At 39.4% G+C, this 19,954-nt stretch overlaps 1 protein-coding gene across 2 annotated transcripts; it reads right to left on the bottom strand.

Moving 5' to 3' along the window:
• Positions 1-1,246: 1,246 nt before the first annotated feature.
• abcg4a (ATP-binding cassette, sub-family G (WHITE), member 4a) lies at positions 1,247-11,978 on the bottom strand. 2 transcript variants are annotated; one of them, XM_062433160.1, is made up of 14 exons: positions 11,750-11,978; positions 5,892-6,009; positions 5,596-5,728; positions 5,459-5,509; positions 4,998-5,143; positions 4,782-4,905; positions 4,448-4,562; positions 4,216-4,355; positions 2,971-3,069; positions 2,679-2,847; positions 2,483-2,583; positions 2,237-2,395; positions 1,630-1,748; positions 1,247-1,472 (listed from the first exon to the last, which is right to left on the bottom strand). In XM_062433160.1, exons 1-14 carry the CDS (start codon positions 11,976-11,978, stop codon positions 1,247-1,249), a joined length of 1,929 nt encoding a protein of 642 aa, XP_062289144.1. The 2 variants fall into 2 exon arrangements, with proteins under 2 accessions (XP_062289144.1, XP_062289143.1); XM_062433159.1 differs by having other exon boundaries at positions 2,971-3,098; positions 4,236-4,355.
• Between the last annotated feature and the right edge of the window lie 7,976 nt (positions 11,979-19,954).

Here is a 19,954-nt window from a genome sequence, read left to right as displayed (position 1 = left end):
TCTAGTTCAGAGGCACGAAAACTGCCCAGCCAGCATTTCAAGTATCTAGCATTGTTTTGGACAACACACATCTGTCAGACATCAGCAAAGCAGAGAGAAAGAGAAGGAGAGAAAAAGGATATTTCCTTTCGTAGCTCAGGGAGGAGGCAGCTAAAGAGTCATACAACAAGTGGAAACAAGCAATTCAAAGAATTGTGTCAAAACAGCGACACGGATTAGACGAACATCACTTTTTTAAAAACCATAGCAGAGGATATTGCACATATTGCACTTTTCTCTTTGCAACCAGTGTGATTAAGACAGCCCTCCACATCAAGCTGGAAACAGGAAGCAGCCATGCTTGCTTTCACATTTTGCCCCCAAGTATTCTCCCTGTTCACTGAATGCTTCCTCAGTTATGGCAGAAACAATAAGGAGCAAGTCATTGACATTTTTGCAAACACTTAATCCATGTCAAAACTTTGTACTGCTGTCACTGGTTGGCCAATGATGGCCATGAAAATGATCCTCACTGGAGACGGAAAGAGAAGAAAGTCATCCCCTTGCAGTTGGTTTGTTTTGTTTGTATTCCAGACAGAAAAGCCTTTGTGTTCTGCATATTGGATAAGGATAACTGTTGAGACGATCCTACACCAGAGCGGGAGACTGCCAAAAGTTCTGGCACCGATAGTTTCCACTTACATGATGGCAATAAGAATGAATCCATCTTGAAATCTGAGCATTGTGATGGGCGCTACCCAATAAGTATCAACTAATGGGCTTCAAATGGGGATCTTGGATTACCTTTGTAGACATTGGATTGAGAAGCAACCAGTTCTTGGGCACTCCTGCCCCAATATGGCAACTATGGCTCCCCATTAACACAGGTGTACTTTCATCAAGTAGTCAAAAAAAGTACTCATCTCAGTTTCTTGGTTTATATAAACATGCTTTCTGTAACTTTGTTGAGTATTGTTTTCATTTATGGTGAAGGTACACAATAATGGTCATCTTAGAAATACTATCACCTGGAGGACAACTAATAGTGGACAGAGGGGTGGAATGACACCATAGTCTAAACTTTACCTTTTCATGGATAACAAACCATTTCAAATAATATTTTACTGTACAGTTTGTGTAATGGTGCAGCACAGCGTCCCAATAACTTTATGTGCTGAATTTGTGTATGCCTGTACATGTATGTGAAGAAGAGGCTATATGTTTGCTTACTAGCATCCAGATCCATCAGTGGTTGCCTGTGGATGTCCTAACGCTCTGACTTGACTTTGTAGCGCAGGACCAGGTAAGTGGCCAGTCTGAGCACCAGGAAGAAAACCCCCAGAACCATGAAGTCCACGTAGAGCTTTGCATCCTCCACATCCAGCAGCTGCAGGACTTCCTCTGGTTTTTGGAACTTACACACCAGACCTGGACATTCCAGCTCAGACCGGTTCATCCCGTAGATAGAGAGTATCACTCCTTCAAAGCCGTACCTTAAAGCAGACATTTTTAACAAAATCTCATGAACCCATTTAACAATTTTACATGAGAGAAAGCCTGACCATAAAGACTAATGGCCAAAATAAAATTGGCAAAATTGTAATAATAGTGATTGAACATTTTTCATATAAACAAAATAGCTTACAGTACCTGACATAGGAGACATAAGAGCTCCATTGTAGGTATTTGGGAATGGTGTCAAAATTGACAAAGAAGCCAGAGAAGAGGAGCACAGGTATGGCTGTGACTGGACCCACGAAGGTTGCCACCTTTTGAACAAATGATTCGTATTTATTGAAAAAAAAAAAAACTGTGGCAATGAAATATTTTGTCAACAGATACTTAAAGGGAAAACATCATGCAAATGTACAGGTTTTTATTTGTTCTAACATGTATAATAACCAGACTTTACAGTTCAAAAATATCCCCATCTTATACTAGCCCTTTATGCAGCTCCTCAGTTCAGCATCTGTCTGAAAGAGGCTGTTTTAGCTCCTGTCTCTTTAACTTCTCAAACATATCCGTACATATTCAAGCAAAAATCCAATCCAGTAAATGTGAGTGGACAGCCTGACATCTGACATCTGTTTAATAGGAAGCCTTTGACTTTGGCTTTTGACTTTCAGAGGGTTAGGGTTATTTTTTATACATGATGTTGGATCTTCAACCACATTTAACATAGACATCCAACTTTAAACAGTATAAAAATAACAGAAAGTCAGGTTATGTCCCTTTTAAGAGATACAGGTGTGCCTACCTGTAGGGACGTCGATGCAGCCCCTATAAGCAGACCCAGCGACTGGGCTACCAGAGCTGTGGATGTGGACAAGGCCATGAAAAGCAGGTAGCGACTTGCCTCTGGAGGCTGTTCAGTCATCCAGTATACTATACTACAGTACATGATTGGACAAATCACCTGTGAGAGAGATTTGTTAGCATCTGTAATTTGAACTATACTGCATGCATGTCCAATCTATTGTGTTTTAAATCATTGAAACACTACCTGGAACGGTATATCAGCTACGGTTTTGGCCAGGTAGTAGGCCTTGAGGCTGTACCAGTAGTTGAGATGTTCCCTCATAAACACGGACATCTCCAAAGGAACTGTGAAACAACAGCAGCATTAAGAGACCTCCAGCATCAACTAGAAAAACAACAAGGCAAATATTTCCAATCCTTTGCAAAACTAAGTGTCTTACAGGTTAGAACAGTGGGCATCAGGGCAGCAAACATGAGGAACAGCATGGAGAAGAAGAGGAAACCAGTGTTGTTGAAGACTTTGCTGGCATCATTTCCAATGTTGAGATAAAGCAGTCCAATCAGCACTCCAATACACAGATGGGACATCACCCTGAGGTGGGTCAGCACCTGGAAAACACACATCGACACAAAAAAAACCCTTAATGGATACCAATAATTTAATGTCTTTCCTGTCAGAATCTGTCTTCTTAAAATTTGAACAGGAATAGTTTGTTCAATTTTTTAATTTACCGTGTCCCTGCAAATTGTAATGAAGGTTCTTTTGAAGAGGATGCAGAACTGTGTGAATGTACTGGTGGCAAAGCTATGCTTCTCAAGGGTTCCTGTATCCTGTGGAGAAAGACAGTGGGGACAACGTGTAAGTTACACACAGATAAAGGAAATGAACCTCTCTCCTGTATCATGGTGCAAGTAAATCATCAACTGAGAAATAGAGAAGGGTCTGAATGTATTCAATTGCTTTTTCATTTATTTGTTATTTGTGTAATTTGAGTTTATGACTGTTTGTCAGTGATTCAAACAATACCTTAACATACCTTTGAATTAAAACCTCTAAACACAGAATGCACACTGTGTCTGCACTACACTGAGAATGATGAAAGATATTTTTAATGCGTAAGCTAACAAGCAACAACATTAATACTGTTCAATAATATCTTAAATCATGTCATCAAAGAGGAAAAAGATAAATAGAAAACAAATTATAACCTGGTTGTTCATGGTTAGCATTGCTAGCTGATGCCTATGGCTACACAGAAACACCCAAAAGTTAGAATTGGCAACAAAGAAAAATCAATAAAATAAAAAAATGTTTTAAGGCATGTAAAAGTAAAACTGGTCAATGCAGGGTTAGTGGTGAACCAGAGAGCTCTTGGTGGTTTACATTTACAGTTTTAGCATAAGTAACTTCTGAAGCTGTGAAAAGGACAGAGTGAGAGGAACATGAGGAGACAAATTGATGGAGAGGAGAAGAGGAAGAACTGTTTGGGGAAAAATGTGCAATCATTTGAACATGAAAGGGTAACAGAGTATGAATGTAATATAATTCAGTGTGTTAAATTGGGTTTATCCTTTACTGGTTCAAATAGAGCACTTTTGATCTCCAGTAGACTTCACGTGAAAAAAGAAACCACCTTGAAATAAGAGCAACCTAGACTACTTTATTTTAATTTGTTTAATAAGGAGAACATTTATCACTTCTATCACACTGTGGCTTTACAGAGTTGACATATCTGCCTGCATATTTAATCTAAGTGAGTAGATCGCTCATTGTTTAATGAATGCAGTTAATCCATCAGAAACCACTGAAGAAAACTAATGAAAGCAAATGTAATTTCCTCTTGTCGAACAATTCTTTGGAATGAATAACAGCAGACATTTCAAGCATTCTGCATTCAAGAGTTTGAAGCTATGATTTCTGTTAATATAACACAGAAACAATGTGGTGACACAGGTGAGAAGACCAGCATTACTCACACTGTGAACCTGAGAGTGACAGGAAGGGTCGTTCTTGTCTCTGGAGTTCTTTTTGCCCTCTTCAGAGCACAGTCCACCCTGAACTGCCTCAAACAGCACAGGATTCAAGTCCCCGTACTCTCCTGATGCCACCTCAATGACTGGAGGGACACATAGGACAAGCTGGTGAAGACAAATGTATGGAAAAATATACGCATACATACACTTGTACTCAAGGAGACACAGGACTTACTGAAATCAGCAGGATTGTGATACGTCGGGCAGTGGAGGCCCAGGTTCTTCAGATAAGGGATGAGGTAAGGGACTGTGCCCTTGTATATGCACTGACCCTGACTGAGGATGTACAGCTGGTGGGAAACAACATGGGTACAGAGTAATCAACATAGTTTCCAACACACTGACTCTCTGAATAATATATGAACAACTGACAAAACAGGGATGGATATCGACTACTGCGCTGCTCGTCTTCTGGATAAAATGAATCACGCTAACCTGTAGTGCCCCAGTATGAGCAGCAGCTAATGGAAAGCTGCAAGTGTCCAGCACTATAAGCACTCAGGTTATACCTTATCAAACATCTCAAAGAGCTTGGCACTGGGCTGATGAATGGTGCAGATGATTGTCCGTCCTCCCTGAGCCAGAGACTTCATGAGGGAAACGACCTGGAAGCAGGACGCGCTGTCCAGGCCACTGGGATGGGAAACAAGGCGACACAGATGCAGTATTCAGTCTGGATTTATGTTGAGATCACAATGAATCAAACCAGGTGACTGATATCATACCTGGTGGGCTCATCAAAGAACATGACAGGAGGATTGTTGACCAGCTCGAGGGCGATGGCCAGTCTTTTACACTGGCCCCCGGAGAGAACGTTAGTGCGTGTCTGAGCACAGTCCAGAAGACCCAGAGCGGTCAGGATCTCATCCACCTTACACACAAACAGACAAAAGTGTCATACATAAGGAAGAAAGTGAGGAACTGACACCAGAGATCGACAATATGGTTCCTCTTCTTCTGTCATTTATGACCTTCATTGCAATATTGATATATGTTGGATGAGGATGTACTTCTTGAAATTGTAGTAATTTTTTTTACTTCAATAAAAAGGTACATCATTACACTGATGCAACAATGCTGCAAGTCCAGTGATAAATAACACATTTCTTCATTATATCATTATGTTGCCTATCTACAGCTGACAACTAATGCTTTATGTACAATCTATCAATATATTCAGACTTACAAGCTCTTTTTTGACCTGCACGCTTTCACTCAGTTTCAGATTGGCAGAAACCTAAAAGACAGAACACAATAAAATATTTGATTACTGGACGTTAGGCATTGATGAGGAATGGGAGTTATTTTTTCTGACCATCTCACCATCATGGCCTCCCTGGTAGTGAGGTGTGGCAGCAGCATGTCATCCTGCATGATGTAGCAGGACATCTTCCTGAAGGTCCTCAGGTCTCTTGGTCGGCCGTTCACCAGGATTTGGCCCTTCATGCCCGTCTCCCTGTTTCCAAACAGAAAACTAATAAATCCTGCAACCATTTTCTCAGCAGGATATAGGTTAGTTTGTGCACACATATCATTAAATTAAGTCAAAAAGTCAAGTCTGCATATATACACCAGCTGTTCAAAGATGTGCACAAACATCATACAGGTCTTATCCTCACCTGTACCCTGCCAGAATATTCATCAAAGTGGATTTCCCGGCCCCAGAAGGCCCCATGATGCCAATCAGCTCTCTGCTGTTGAAACTTCCAGAAAGGCATTTGAGGAGGGCTTTGTAACCTGACAAAGAGGGAAAAGAACAATTGCTTATATTGCTGTAATTGGTCTTTAATAATTTTTTGGGCATTTAAGTCCAAAGTTTGTATGTATCTTTTTATGATACATGTAAGGGGGTCTAAATGTTGGAGCCTATATTAATAAACTGGTGTTAATACATTATTTCTTTATAGTGACTACTCTATCCCATTTACAGCAAACACATGTATGTTACAATATGCTTCTCATTGCCCACAAATATGTATTTCTTGCAACAATCAGTAACAGTAATGATAATAATAATACATTTTATTTAAAAGCTCCTTTCAAGACACCCAAAGGCACTTTACAGAGTGAGTCAAAACAGTCCAAGAAACCAAGCAATGTAATAAGAAAATAACAACGGCGATAATAGGATAGATCAATACACACACACACACACACACACACACACACACACACACACACACACACACACACACACACACACACACACACACACACACACACACACACACACACACACACACACACACACACATGGATTCATGCCCACATAGCCAACCTCAAGATAAAAGCACATTTATAAAACAACCTTAAAATTGGGAGGTAAGAGAGAACATTTTTATAGATTTGTTACGATGGAGAAGGAAAGGCCAATCTGAACAGAGGAGTTTTAAATTGTGATTTAAATGAAGCAACCGATGTGCACTGATGAATATCCTGAGGGAGAGTGTTCCAAAGATTAGACCCCGCCACACTGAAAGCCCTGTCGCCTACGGTGCGGGACCTGGAGGAAGGAGTGATAACTAAATGGGCATCAGAGGAACGTAGTGTGCAACAATGTGTGTAAGGTTGGAGAAGGGTAGATAAGTAAGAATGTGCCAGACTATGGACTGATTTGTAAACAAGGGATTGGGGTAATGTGATCCCAGGACCGATTGTGACAGAGAACCCTTGCAGCTGAATTTTTAACATATGGCACCAAGGAGTGTCAAACAGATAAAAGGAGGAAAATAATTGGTAAACTACAATAAAGAGCAAGGCCGGCAAATATGGAAATATATAAGCACAAAAGCAAAATGGTAAGTGTATAAAAGGTTGGTCAGGCCAACTATCAAGGGATGAATTATAAAGAGAAAACACAAAACAGCCTGATGAAATGATTTAATGTTTTACCATCAGTTTGCATTAATCTGTGATAATTCTACATCCTGCTGACCAATTATAAGTCTACTCACTACAACACCTTAAATCTTGTGACAGTGAGAAGGTAAACCATGGTTGTAATTGACTGAGCTGTGCCGCACTGTTTCTTTGGTTGGTTATGCAGCTATTTCTCACATCCTAATTTCACTCCAGCTGGGTGAAGTCACAGGCTGCTAAATCTGAATCTGCAGAGCTAGCAGTGGAAGTTGTGAAAAGCCACTTACGTTATGGTGAAGACAAGATATCACAGCTTTCACTGCTGTATAATGGAATTGAATTAACAGATACAAAGTGTAACAACATGCATATTCACCAAACTTTTCTAAAAAAGAATAATACTGTACCCATAGGCAAGTTTTTCTGCCGGTCATAAATTGAAGATTTATAAGGCTTTGGCCTTATAAGTACTGTATCTCAAACAAAGTCAAAGAAGTACACTCTAACATCTTACATAAAATATACCCAGCTAATTATCTTATTGCTACGTCACAGACATTGATGTTTCGTGTACCTATTACCTCTATACCTACAGAAACAATCTCTCACCTATTTTTCAATTAAATATGACTAAATATGTCTATAAATATGTCTTATCTATTTTATTTCTGTACTTATTTTTTAAATATAATTATTATCTTCTCTCATATTCTTCATTTCCTTATTACTCATTACTCCTTTATTTCCTTATAGGTATTATTGAATTCTGATCTGTAAATTATATTTGGTATACTGTATACCTTATATATGCTACTTTTGTTCACTTAACAAATTTGACACTGTTTGGTTTGACTGTTTATAAAGCATTAAACTATATCTTATTTTTGAGTTAACGTCACAACACACTCAACACGAGAGTGGGCCTTAAGTGGTCCAGGAAATGTGTTTGTCACATACAGCATAAATAATAAACATCATCCTAATTATTATCGCTAAATCAAAATATATTACCTGTACAGGCTACACTGAATGCAACCACCATTTAAAAAAAAAAAAAAAGGGATGTGGGACATGGGTTATCAGTATCTGGTTAGAAGAAAGAACTTCTGCAAGTGTCAGCTGGAATTGCCTGTCATAAATGAAAAAAAAAAAAAAAGATTAAGAAAAGAAATAAGACTACAGAAAGATTTAATATCGGAACGCTCTCAGTGGCGACAAAAGAAAAACTAAAGGCATTACTCTCTGAGATAATGGTAATAGTGCTGTGGCCTGCTGATGAAGATGGCTCTGGTTCTTTAATGACGCATTTCCTGACCTTTGTGATGCTTAAAGCACACTGGAGACAGTAAAACAACCAGTTTTAGAACTGACAGATTCTGAAAGCTTCCAGATATGGAGAGTTAAAAAGGATGATAAATATCCTGCTGTTTTGTCACCCATCTATTCATTGCCTACAGGGATGCTTCTTCCTGTCTTGAGCTGTGTAATTAGGGTCTCAGCAGAACTGCCGGCCCCCTTAAACCCTCACTCTATGAGTAAAGTAGCCTAATGGCAGTACCCCCTCCTCCCTCGCAGTGTTATTACATCAGGAAGTCTCCACTCAGACAGCAGAGCAGCCTGCTCTCAGTGAGGCAGCCCTGCTTTGGCATGTGGTGCATACTGATGATCTAACCCGCTGCTGTAGGTCATGCATAATAACGGTCTTATATCTGCGAGGCTGCAGGCACATCTTGATCACCCAGTCTCATGGGAGCCACAGAGTATATAGCTAACCTCACTGTCCGTTCCTGATACCACAAAGACATACTGATTTAACAGTGTGTGACAGTATTCGCTCAGTGTTCTCAGCTTGGTCTCACAGGTAATCTCAAAGTAATTGCAAGACAAATTATTATGAGTCACGGTTGAGGTGGGAGTCATCACATGCTTCAATTTGGAGCCATGAGACAGACGACAACTCAATTCACACTCCAGGAATGTAATAGTTTACTTTCCTTCACAGTTAATCAAGGTTTTCTTCCTTACCACAGTCTCAACTTGTTTATCTTATTTCATTAAAATCTCTGTACAAAAAAGCTTTGACAAATGGGCTCTTTCATAACATTTTCTGAGATGCAAGTGTATTATCTTGTTCTATATGCAATCTTCCAGGCAGTGGCTGCACTGTTGGGTGAAAAAAATGCATCTTCATTATAAGTGATAACTCATTTTGATAAATGAATCATGTGCACATGATATTTAATGATGATGAGTAAGTGAATAGATTTAAACTAAATAAACCTGCATAACTCAACTCAGTTCAAGCAAATTAAATCAATTATGGCAAATGGTAAATGGTTTGAAAGACAGGAACAAGTCTATTAAGCTGTTGGCAAATTATGAAATGAATTTGTCAAAGCTGTGAAATTCTACACACAGAATGGAGCAAAATGAAGCATGATATTTTCCTCCTCTATACTAACTCATGAGGATATTTAACAAAGTCACATCTAGTGCAAGCATTTCTCAACTTGCCACTGTCTGAACATACACAATGGAGTAGATAACAGGTGACATAAGCAAGTAAAAGACAGCTATAGATCAACACAACTGTGAGCTGCAGATACATAATTAGTTTTTTAGATCTGATGAAACCTTAATCATTTCCTAACCGTCCTGCACAAAAAATTATAAAATGCATCATAGATTACTTTGCATCACAGCCATAAATTTTGAGTTACGTATGTTTTAAAAGCAGCACATAACTTATGATGTGATTCTATGTCTGTACGATGAAAACAGTCCTCTTCCTTCTGACAAATTCAAATCATCAACGCAGCTGCAGAGAAGCAACTTGCAGTAAATAAGAAAAGACAGAGCAGAAATCACCTACAGGCATATAAACATCTTCCTGCTTTCCCCTCCCTCTTCCTGTCTTTCCCCTTTCACAGCTGAGCTATAGTGTTTCACCAGTTATCTCCTGTGGGAGGAGAACACCCTCAAGATGAAAGCAGGTCACAGCAGCTTTATCCTAACGGGGATAAATGGCTGCCCTCGCCAAGAAGAGCCTACAATAACAAATGCAGACAGAGGGCAGGTAATACATTAGCTAACCTTTCTGAGCCCTTTTTACTGTTCCACCGATAAAAGAAGCTACTCTACATTAAGAGTATCTTCCTGTGAATTTAATTCATGGAACAAGGTGAAATCATCCATATCCTTTTGCAGGTAATCCCTCCCTGTATTTCACAGACACGATTAGAAATGACTCATAAATAATGTGTCCATGACTCAAAGACTGAAGCATATTAAATCATGCCTGACATCATGGATTCAAGGATCATGGTTCATGCTGCACATCATCATTTTTTCTCCCCTACCAGCATATAATTCAACAGCAGTGATGTGTTTTTTTTCTCAAGGAGGAATCACAGAAGAACAACAGCATTAAGCTCTGTGTGATTACACCTGTTTTACAGCTTTGATCAGGCAGACAGGCACTGCAGAGAATCAGCTCTGGGCTTAGCTGGTTAAGTGACACACAAACACCAACAAGCCCCTCAGAATAAACTACAGCATGGTAAGCAACACAGTGTTTATGAAGTTAGGTGCGGCTTATTATTTTTTGTGAGTGGCTGAGGTACACTAATTGGAGAAGCAGAGAGGTGTTTATAAGGCGCAGTATGTATACAACAGGAGGTTCAGTGAGATCGTGAAGACAGTAAAACCAGCAAGCGAACCTCTTCATGAAAGGCACCGCTTAATTAGTAGTAGCTGAGACACTTCCTGTTTGCATATCATCAGCTTAATAAGCTAAGTCGGGTCTCCCCGAAGAGATAATGATGATGAGAAAGGAGAAGCATGTGCATCAATGCACAGACAAAAGCTGATTTATTGACGGCTGCTCAAGAATCCCTCGCTGTTCCTCCATCCACAATCCTCTTCATGAATACTCTCTGTACATTCAGGTTTCACAATGGAACAACAAACAGTCCTCTGTCAGACTTTCTTAATGCACATCCAAATTACACAAGACTGGAAATAGCACAAGACTACCTGCAATGCATCATGCATGGTCTCTCTTAAGGATACGATGAAAGAATGTAAATAAAGGATCCCCACCCTGCTAAATATACATATCAGCTATACATAATAGTTTACAAAGGGTGGTATAGTTGATAAGCAGAGATGACCAAAGGTTGGAAACTTAAAGTCTCATCATTAATAAGGGAGGTGAGTTTAAATGCTGTTCATATTTCATGAGCGGATCAATCGTGGGCCTGACTCACTGCCACCGCCTATAGTCAGGCAGCATAGGAAAAGGGGAGGCAAGCAGTGTGCCAAACTGCAAGTGTAAATTATTTACTATGTCTAAACTCTGCTGAGTGCAGCAAAGCTTAAAGGCCTGCTACAACATGGTCTGGGTGTGTGTGTGTGTGTAGGGGGAGACTGGGCCGTGCTACATGTATCAGAACAATAAAGCGAGGAAAGAGACACAGAGGGAAAATATGTTTTCTTAAATGTCACAAAAGCTTTTAAATGCCTCCCTTGAAATTTCTACACTCCAGCTATTGATCCTCATGGGTGGTGCTTGCTTTCTCATCCATCATGGTTACTATGTGAACTCAGCTTGTAGTACCTCTCCTCCTCCACCAGGGACCCTCGCGGATGGTGTAGGAGAGCTCATTGAACTCCAGGTCCACAGCAGAGCGGCGTGGGAGGTGGGAGAAGCGCTGAGCCTCAGTGATGTGGTTCTCCACTTTCTTCAGATGGGTGAGCAGGGGCGCCTCCTGAGGCGCGCCACCAGGGAGTTTGGTCTCCTCCATGGGGATGCTGACCGTGCCCTGCTCCAGTGTTCTCTCAGCCATGCTGAAAGGCTGCGAAGAAGCACAGACATGTCACTTTACAAACCTGTTTTCAAGTTAATTCCACTATCCTGCTTCAGAGCAGGATGTATCAGTTTCTGCATCAATCCTGCTTCGTATTATACATTTTCATACATGAAGAACCTCAGGTACAGATTTATGCTTACATGAAAAATTCCTTAAAGTAAATTATGTAAAATGTAAGTTCCCATGCACCAACAATCTAACAAGTGAATTCTCTTTTTGAAAATTCCAACATATGGAAATGGGACAGAATGGTTAAATAGGCCTCAATGAATTATTTTTCTAAAAATAAAAACAGAAAAAAGACTGAAAAAGAGCAACCAGGTAAGACAGACTGCAAGGGTTCCTATTTCAAATGCTTTAGAGATTTATCCATGATAAAACATTATCCAAACATTGGCAAATAAAGGAGATATACATGTTATTTTTTGATTTATTTCATTTGTTTCCTAGTTGGTTGACTGATTGATTGGCCTCCAAAAGAAACTGCTGCCCCAGCAGATGTGTGGACACAGAGGTGTGTTGTAGGAATGATTTTTAGGTTGAGTGCAGATATCTTCTCTATAACTGGGTGCTGGACATGATCTGATTATAGTTTATTCTATGGACTGGCTGGTTGAGGGGAATGAGATTCTGAGTGTGAGGAGTTGGGATCTGGTTTCAGCCCTGCAGCACAGTTAGACTGCTGATTCACATAAATTTCCTCCTAGACGAGGCAGCCTGTCTTAAGTGTCTGTTAAACCATGTAGTGCCTGCATCTCTATTAGCTTTACAATAATCTGAAGCAAAAGAACACAATGTTTCTATGATATCACATCAGGTCTTTGAATTATCCATCATTCAGGTAAAAGTCAATAATTATTCAACAGAAAATACGAAATTAACAAAAAGGATTACAGTACATGATTCAAACATTTTCATCAAAAGTTAATCAACTCAGCTGCTTTCAATTAGTATTCTAGTTGTCAATAAAGAACATTGCAGTTATGAGTTGATGGCTTATCCTCATGTTTAAATGCTATCAGTTCACAACTAATGGGCTAACAGTATTTACTGTGCATTAATTATGTTTATCCTATTCTCTAATGGAACCACAGACAAGTTGAAGGTGGACTTAAAATATTTACCAATAAGTACTTAACATGCAAATTATACACTTTAATATAAATATGAGATTTAACACTTAAGAAAATACATGATAATGGAAGTGCTAAATAAAGAAAGATTTTTGTCTATTAATGACTATGTTCACCTGAGCTTTGATAACCTATTTTCCTAAATAATTCAGAAGTCATCTGAGGATGTTTTCTTCCAACAGTAGACTTTTACAGGCAACAGCGCCTAAATAATCTTGTTTACATTGAATTGAAATAGCTATGCTAACTCTTCAGGATCACTTACATTAGTTTTTATTTACTATGTTAATTCAACACTGTTTTTATATGCACTCAAACATAACTTTGACATTCCTGTGCTGCAAGTTCTTCTTTCTTATCAATTGACATGTATGCTGACATATCCTTGATAAACTAACCTTAGCCAAAAAATATCAGCCCGGCTGATTTATCTGTCAGGCTCTAATGGAAACAGCTATTACTTCATGAGTCTGGTACACTGGGATGTTGTAATAAAATATACATCAACCAATATATTTTAATGCATCACATTTTTAGCTGACAAGAATTATTTTCCTTCTTACAGTCTTAATTGTATTTAGAGTAAGACAAGGAATAATTAAAGAATACAGCTAATACACAAAACAACACAATTCTGTCCAAATATTTCAGAAACAGTGAAAAAAAGTGCCTTTTTATGTACACAACCTGAAATTTGCTTCAAAAACATTACCACGATATAACACCTTTAGGATTGCTTGTAATGTATTTTTGGTATTTTTGGTCACAAATGAATCATTAAACTTTTGACATATTAGCAGCTACTCCTTGAGACATCTTTCACAAAGTTGTGATTGGTACATTGAGACGCTTGTCTTCATACTACAATCATTTGTGACACCTTTCAGGCTAGAAACAAGGTCATAGTGGTAAGTATAATAATAACTGATAAGTGAGATGATAGAAGACACCATGGAGCAAAAAAAACCCTAAAATCCAGACTCAAAATCGGCGGCCACAATTGTATATGACTGACTCTCATATCACATTGTGTACACATAATCTGTGTGTACAAACATCCACTTCTGTCACCCAATGCCACACAGTCTTGTAGTACTCTCCGGCTACTGTCTACCACCTATACAGTATGTGTAATAAAATATCCTCTTGTGAAAAGGCTGGGTGAAGAAAACTGACCACGGCCTCTATTGATCACCCTGCCATTAGTGAATTTCCATTACCAGCCTACATATACTGTAAGCTCTGTAAAACACTGACAGACTTTAATGGCCTCTCAGTCAGATCAGGGCCTCCATATTCTGTCATGTGCAGCTCCAAAGCCAGGACACGTGAGCAAATAGTAAAAGTCTCCTATAATGGATGAAATATGGTTATAAAATGAATCCAGCTTTGCACCGGTGTGGTGATTCTGTGCTCTGCAATGACTTGTGAGAGATGAGGGATGCTCCAAGCTCCTGAAAAAAAACACCTGTTAACAGGAAACTGATGAGAATGAAAACATGAGGAAGTATTTAGGCTGGAAAATGAAAGAGCACTAGGGGGAATAGACTGTTTTTAAAAGGCGGATGAATCATGAATTAATGCTCTGAGGACATATTTAGATTACTGTGTGTTAACCATTCATTCCAACAGTTTGCATCACACATGCACACGCACACGCACATACGCAGGCATTGCACATACTTATTGTGTGATGAGATGACCAGGTGAGAAACTCAGCCTGTTCTCCTCTCTGGCTTTAAGAGAGCAACAGTGCTCAGTGGATCCCTTCAGACTAAACAGCACAATCCCTCCACATTAGAAGATCCCTCAAACAGTCAGCCAAAACGATTTTTTTTTTTTTAAAGAAAAAAGAAAAAAACAACAAAAAGATGCTCACTGTGAGCTATAGTCCAGGAAAATTTCGGATAGACAGAGATGCATTTAAGGACCGAGCTGTGTTCTCCTCATCAATATCTCTCGGGGTGCGGCGCGCACCATCCCGCATCCACTACAGCAACTCTACAGATTAAAATCATGTCCGGCCTCAAACTATGACTGCATCCCAGAGAGAATCGTCAGGGGAGCAGGATGCCTGTCATATTTTTTTCCTCGGTAGGATTATTCCTCTCATGAAATCCATCCGCCTTGAACACGCGTCGCAACACTCACACACATTTTGTTAGCAGTGGTGTTGATGGCAATCCACAGTCCCTGACATCTGGAATGAAAGAAAAACAACCAAACAGTGCTGCAGATGCTTCAGCAGCAGCAGCAGCAGCATCAGCAGCAGCTCGATATAGCAGCCTCTCACCGGTTTGTGCGTCTGTGTGGTACGCACGCCGGATAGCCTACAGGGCGTTGCTGGCAGGATGCTACTTGAGGAAAAACACACTGTTTTGGTTTGGATTGTTTCCTCCTAATCCCCTGGTCGTTTCTGACCACATGTTTTAGAATAAATTAGTTCTCGCAGACAAACTCCAGACAAATTTTATGTGTAGGTAAGAACATTTTAAGGGTGGTGATTTAAGACTGGGGCTCTGACCTAAAAAAGGGAAATTACTCCAGTAATTTAAATCTATTCCGATCAAATTGACCGTCATAGCCTGTTTTGTCAAATAAGCCTATGAGATGTCAATTTAAACCCTTTATATGCCTCATTCTGGTGCTACGTTGGGCTACTGCCTCTGTTAAAATAAGAGGAATGGGAATAGCCCTATGAAAATAAAATGTTGTAAATAAGATCCCCCATTTGAACACTTCCCTACAATCACAATACTGATACAGGTGATCAGTTTGGCTCCATCTCTGTGTCCTGCTTCAGACAGTCAGTATAAACACGGGGAAGGTTTTGGTGAAATTTTTAGGCCCCGCTGTCTCTTTAACGGCGCCGCACCTGCGCAGCTGCCTGGTGCTGATGCTGCAGTGCCCGGGTTATTTTCGGTAAAACAGCCGGGGTTACTCGCGTTCAAGCGGGCCCTACATGCCTTACATCACCCCTGAGAGGAAATCAAAACCATTTTTAGTCAATCGCACCTGCCTCTTAATCAGACCAATTTAAAACGAGCTCTCGCGTCTCCACATGAGCGATCTCAGCACAGAAAGATATCTCTCTGTGATTTGCCTCTTTATAGCTGCTCAATAAGCAGATCCCTATTCTTAGAAACAGACAGGGTAACACATATAGACCTGAATCCATGACTGAAAATCCAGACTACATGAAAATGCCTGTATCTCATCAGAGGTTGCACTATGTTGCAGCCACTTTTTTTATAACCCTGCCTTGATCTGGAGACATGTCAGCATCCAAAAATAAAGATGAATGCTTTGTTTAAAGCCCCAGTGCATGTGATGCATGACCATTTTCAAGCTTGATTGATAAATGCAGACAGATTCCAAGAAGTACACCATGTGCTACTTCCATCTATAATTCTACCTCAAAGGCCAAATCCTGATTGTGTAATGAAATATTTGCCTTGAGGAAAGAGGTATGACCTTTCCTTACATTCTCTATGGATTTAAGTTTTCATATCTAAAAACATCCAACCATTCATACCTTTGGATAAAACATGACCACCATCAGGCAGGCAAGTGATCATTAAGATTCTTTCTATTCATAAGTCACACATTAACAGTGACTGCAAACACTTGTGTTAGTTTGCAGACTGTGATTATTTAAACCCAACAAAAGCTGTCTTTGCAGAGCGGCATGGTGACTGCAGGATTAAAGGTATTCTGGGACTGGAGTTTGCACAAATGAGGGCTACGCACAGTATAAGTACTGAGCTGCTGTGATATTAGACAGACATCTGAAGAGAAACATCACACAGGATGGTGCTTAATACAGCTGCTCTCCTCTCAGTGGGCCTCCTGCTGCTGCTTATACAAGGAACTCTCGCAGGCAGAGGTGAATAATATGAGAAAATCCAACCTTAAATGAGTCACTATAGTTGTTTTGTGTGTGTGGATCATGAATAAGTGAATGTAACATTATTTGCAGGTCCTGTAAATCTTCCTATCAGACTGTCTGTGGTGAATGACCTGTCCAACATGACTCCTGAGTCGTATTCCAGCTCTGTGGTAGAGGGAGGTGTGCTGCTGGGCGCTCTGAGGAGACTGCAGGAAACACAGCAGGACTTCAAGTAAGACCGCTGGTGACACCTCCTTTAATATATCTGCATATCATCCTTTATTCTTAAATGTGTCTCAACTGTTTCCTCAGCATTTTAAAGCTTGCTTTGAGACATTTCTACTCTTTAAGACACTCTTGTGCACGCATTTCAAGGTTCACAGTGAAGGTGGACTCAGACTTTGGCCTGTTGCTGGAGAGTGTGAACGGAGTGAGTGGAAGTGAAGGTGAGCAGACGTACTGGGAGATCCTGTCAGAAAGCTCAGGAGAGTACAGCAGGCTTGATGTGGGTGAGTATCCTCCCCAGAGTTTTAATACAACATATATGAGGAAGACTTAATGAGGCAGGAGAATTGGATTTTCTTTCACTTATTGCCTCAGCATGTCCCTTAGTGTGATTATACTAAAATCTTATTGTTGTGACAATATCACTCAATCTCTACCTTATATTACTTGCTGTCATTTTATTTAGTGCATTTTTAAATTATACTTTGGGTAATTTTAGAGTACTTATTTGTTTTTTGGAGAACAGATGTACTTATAGTTTCATTATTATCTTCTAAATACAGCTCTTGTGTCTAATCAAAAAAATGTGATTTATACAATATAAGCAAGAACACTTTAGAGAAACAGAAGTCTTGTTGAAAGTGTTTTAACTTTTAATATATGTACATGATATTGGCACCAGGGGACTAAGAATCAAATTAGACTGCCCAGAACTGGACAACTAGGATGTATATATAAAACAGATGTGAGGAAAAAGGCCAAACAAATGTGTTTAATCCTGTTCACCCCCATCAACTACCCTTGGGAAAACACTTAAGAGTCACTGCAGTCTTTCATACCAAACGCTGTGCCGTGCAAGTTGTGTTATTTATTATTGTATAATGTGTTTAACCAACCGGTGAAGCAGAGGGCAAATGTTCCCCTTTGTAAACAATATAGATTATAATCATTATTATTATTATCCCTTTTCATAGGAATTGGCTGCTACATACCAAAAGAAAACGAACATATCATCCTCAAGTTCAGCAACTGGTCCCGACAGTGATGAGCCATCCTCGCTGTGCAGCAGTATCTTCAGGGTCAGATGTGGGAGACGATCAGATGAAAACTTTATTGCCTTTTAATGTTTTGCTATCATGATTATCTCTAGAAGACAAAGTTCCTGTAAATTCAAACGTGGTGCTGAATTTTGTGTGAAAATAAACCATACAGTGACATCTAGTGGTTTACAAGAGTAAATTCATCTGTCAAATGCACACAAATAATAAAATGTGAGTCTGTATCAACATAAAACAGAGGAGCAAATAATCAGAGTGACGTCAATTGAAAAATATAAACAACTATAATAAGAAATTATTTACATGTTGTGAATGTTTGACCTATGACCTCTCCTTGTGTCACCTGAAATTCTTTGAGTTAGTTTGTTAGAAGTAAAAATATGCAGGGTATCAAGAATGACTACAAAATATTATTACATTATTGAAAAACTCAAAGCCAATATATGAAGAAATGTCACAGACCAGGAATGGTACTGTCCATTAGAACTGCAGAACATTTTGGAAAAACACTTGGAAACAGGGTGATTAGAGGAAAGGTGAAACTGAGCGAGAACTTGATGATTTTATCCTGTCAAACTGTTATTAGAGGCAGTGGCTCCCTGCCATTCATAGCACATTAAAGTCTGTTTAATGACACTACTGCAGATTCAAGCATTGAATTTATGCTTTCAACTTAGAACCAAGAAGGTGTTGGATTAAAAAAATCATAAACTGGTAGAGGTTCAGTTCATGAAAATGTTATTAAAAAGTGCTTAAATATGTCATGGTTTTAAACACTGTGACACATTTATACTTTCAGAGAAACTAGTTCTGTCTAAGTTGTCGGACTTAAGGTGAGGCAGCAGTTTTTCTTTCTTTTTATTCCTTTCAAATGCAGACAACATTTCATATTCATATATTCCATCTATATGAAAATTAAGATTTTATTCTGAGTAGAAGGTCTACAGTGTTCTCCGTGTTAATTCTGACCCCTGAGCTTCCTGACCAAAGCTCCTCCCTTTCTAACAAGATTAAGGTTTCAGCTCCTTCCTGGACAGATGGACTGAGAGGAGGAGTGATGAGCCAGAGACACTAATCTCAGCGGTTTCACTTCCCACTCTCCTTGTGTTCATCTTTACTTCTACCTGTCCCTCAGAAACATAAACATGTTTTACAGACAGACACGTGTGTGTTCGTGTAACGCTCTTGGTCGGTGGGATCTGTGACACAAAATCGTATTTAGCACAGAGTTAATTCAACCAACCAGAGAAAGGTGCCTGAGCTAACAACTGCTGTCTTGTGAACAATATTTTGCTTCTTGAAAATGAGCTTTTTATTAAAATAAAGCTCACCACCTGGCACTTGGGGATGACTTTTTAATTATTTGACGCTTCTAGCCAAGTTAAATTTACCTCACTTTTCTTTTCTATCTCATTACCCTTTATTACACAGAGATTAACTGAACTTTGCAGTCCGGCTTTGCTCATAATTCACCACTGACTCAGAAAAATTTGAACCTGAGGCACTGAAGTCTCCTAATAATTGTTCATATTCTTATACAAAGCAAGGAGAAATAATTATATTTAGAGTGCCAGGAATAATAAATTAATGTCCCCAAACATCCAGATTTTGGTCCACTGAGTTTGCCACACAACAGATGAAGCAGCA

The sequence above is a fragment of the Scomber scombrus genome, chromosome 14, assembly GCF_963691925.1.
Source record: "Scomber scombrus chromosome 14, fScoSco1.1, whole genome shotgun sequence".
NCBI lineage: Eukaryota > Metazoa > Chordata > Actinopteri > Scombriformes > Scombridae > Scomber > Scomber scombrus.
Note: the sequence above shows the minus strand (reverse complement) of the source record. Positions and strands in the feature narration are given on the sequence as shown.

What these genes read in the sequence shown, in the direction of transcription:
- abcg4a (XM_062433159.1), bottom strand. Translation starts at nt 11,978, where the DNA reads ATGGCTGAGAGAACACTGGAGCAGGGCACGGTCAGCATCCCCATGGAG. An exon ending in TTCTTTGATGAGCCCACCAG is followed by an intron (nt 4,906 to 4,997) that starts GTATGATATCAG and finishes TTCCCATCCCAG; the next exon opens with TGGCCTGGACAGCGCGTCCT. An exon ending in TAGCTGATATACCGTTCCAG is followed by an intron (nt 2,396 to 2,482) that starts GTAGTGTTTCAA and finishes TCTCTCTCACAG; the next exon opens with GTGATTTGTCCAATCATGTA.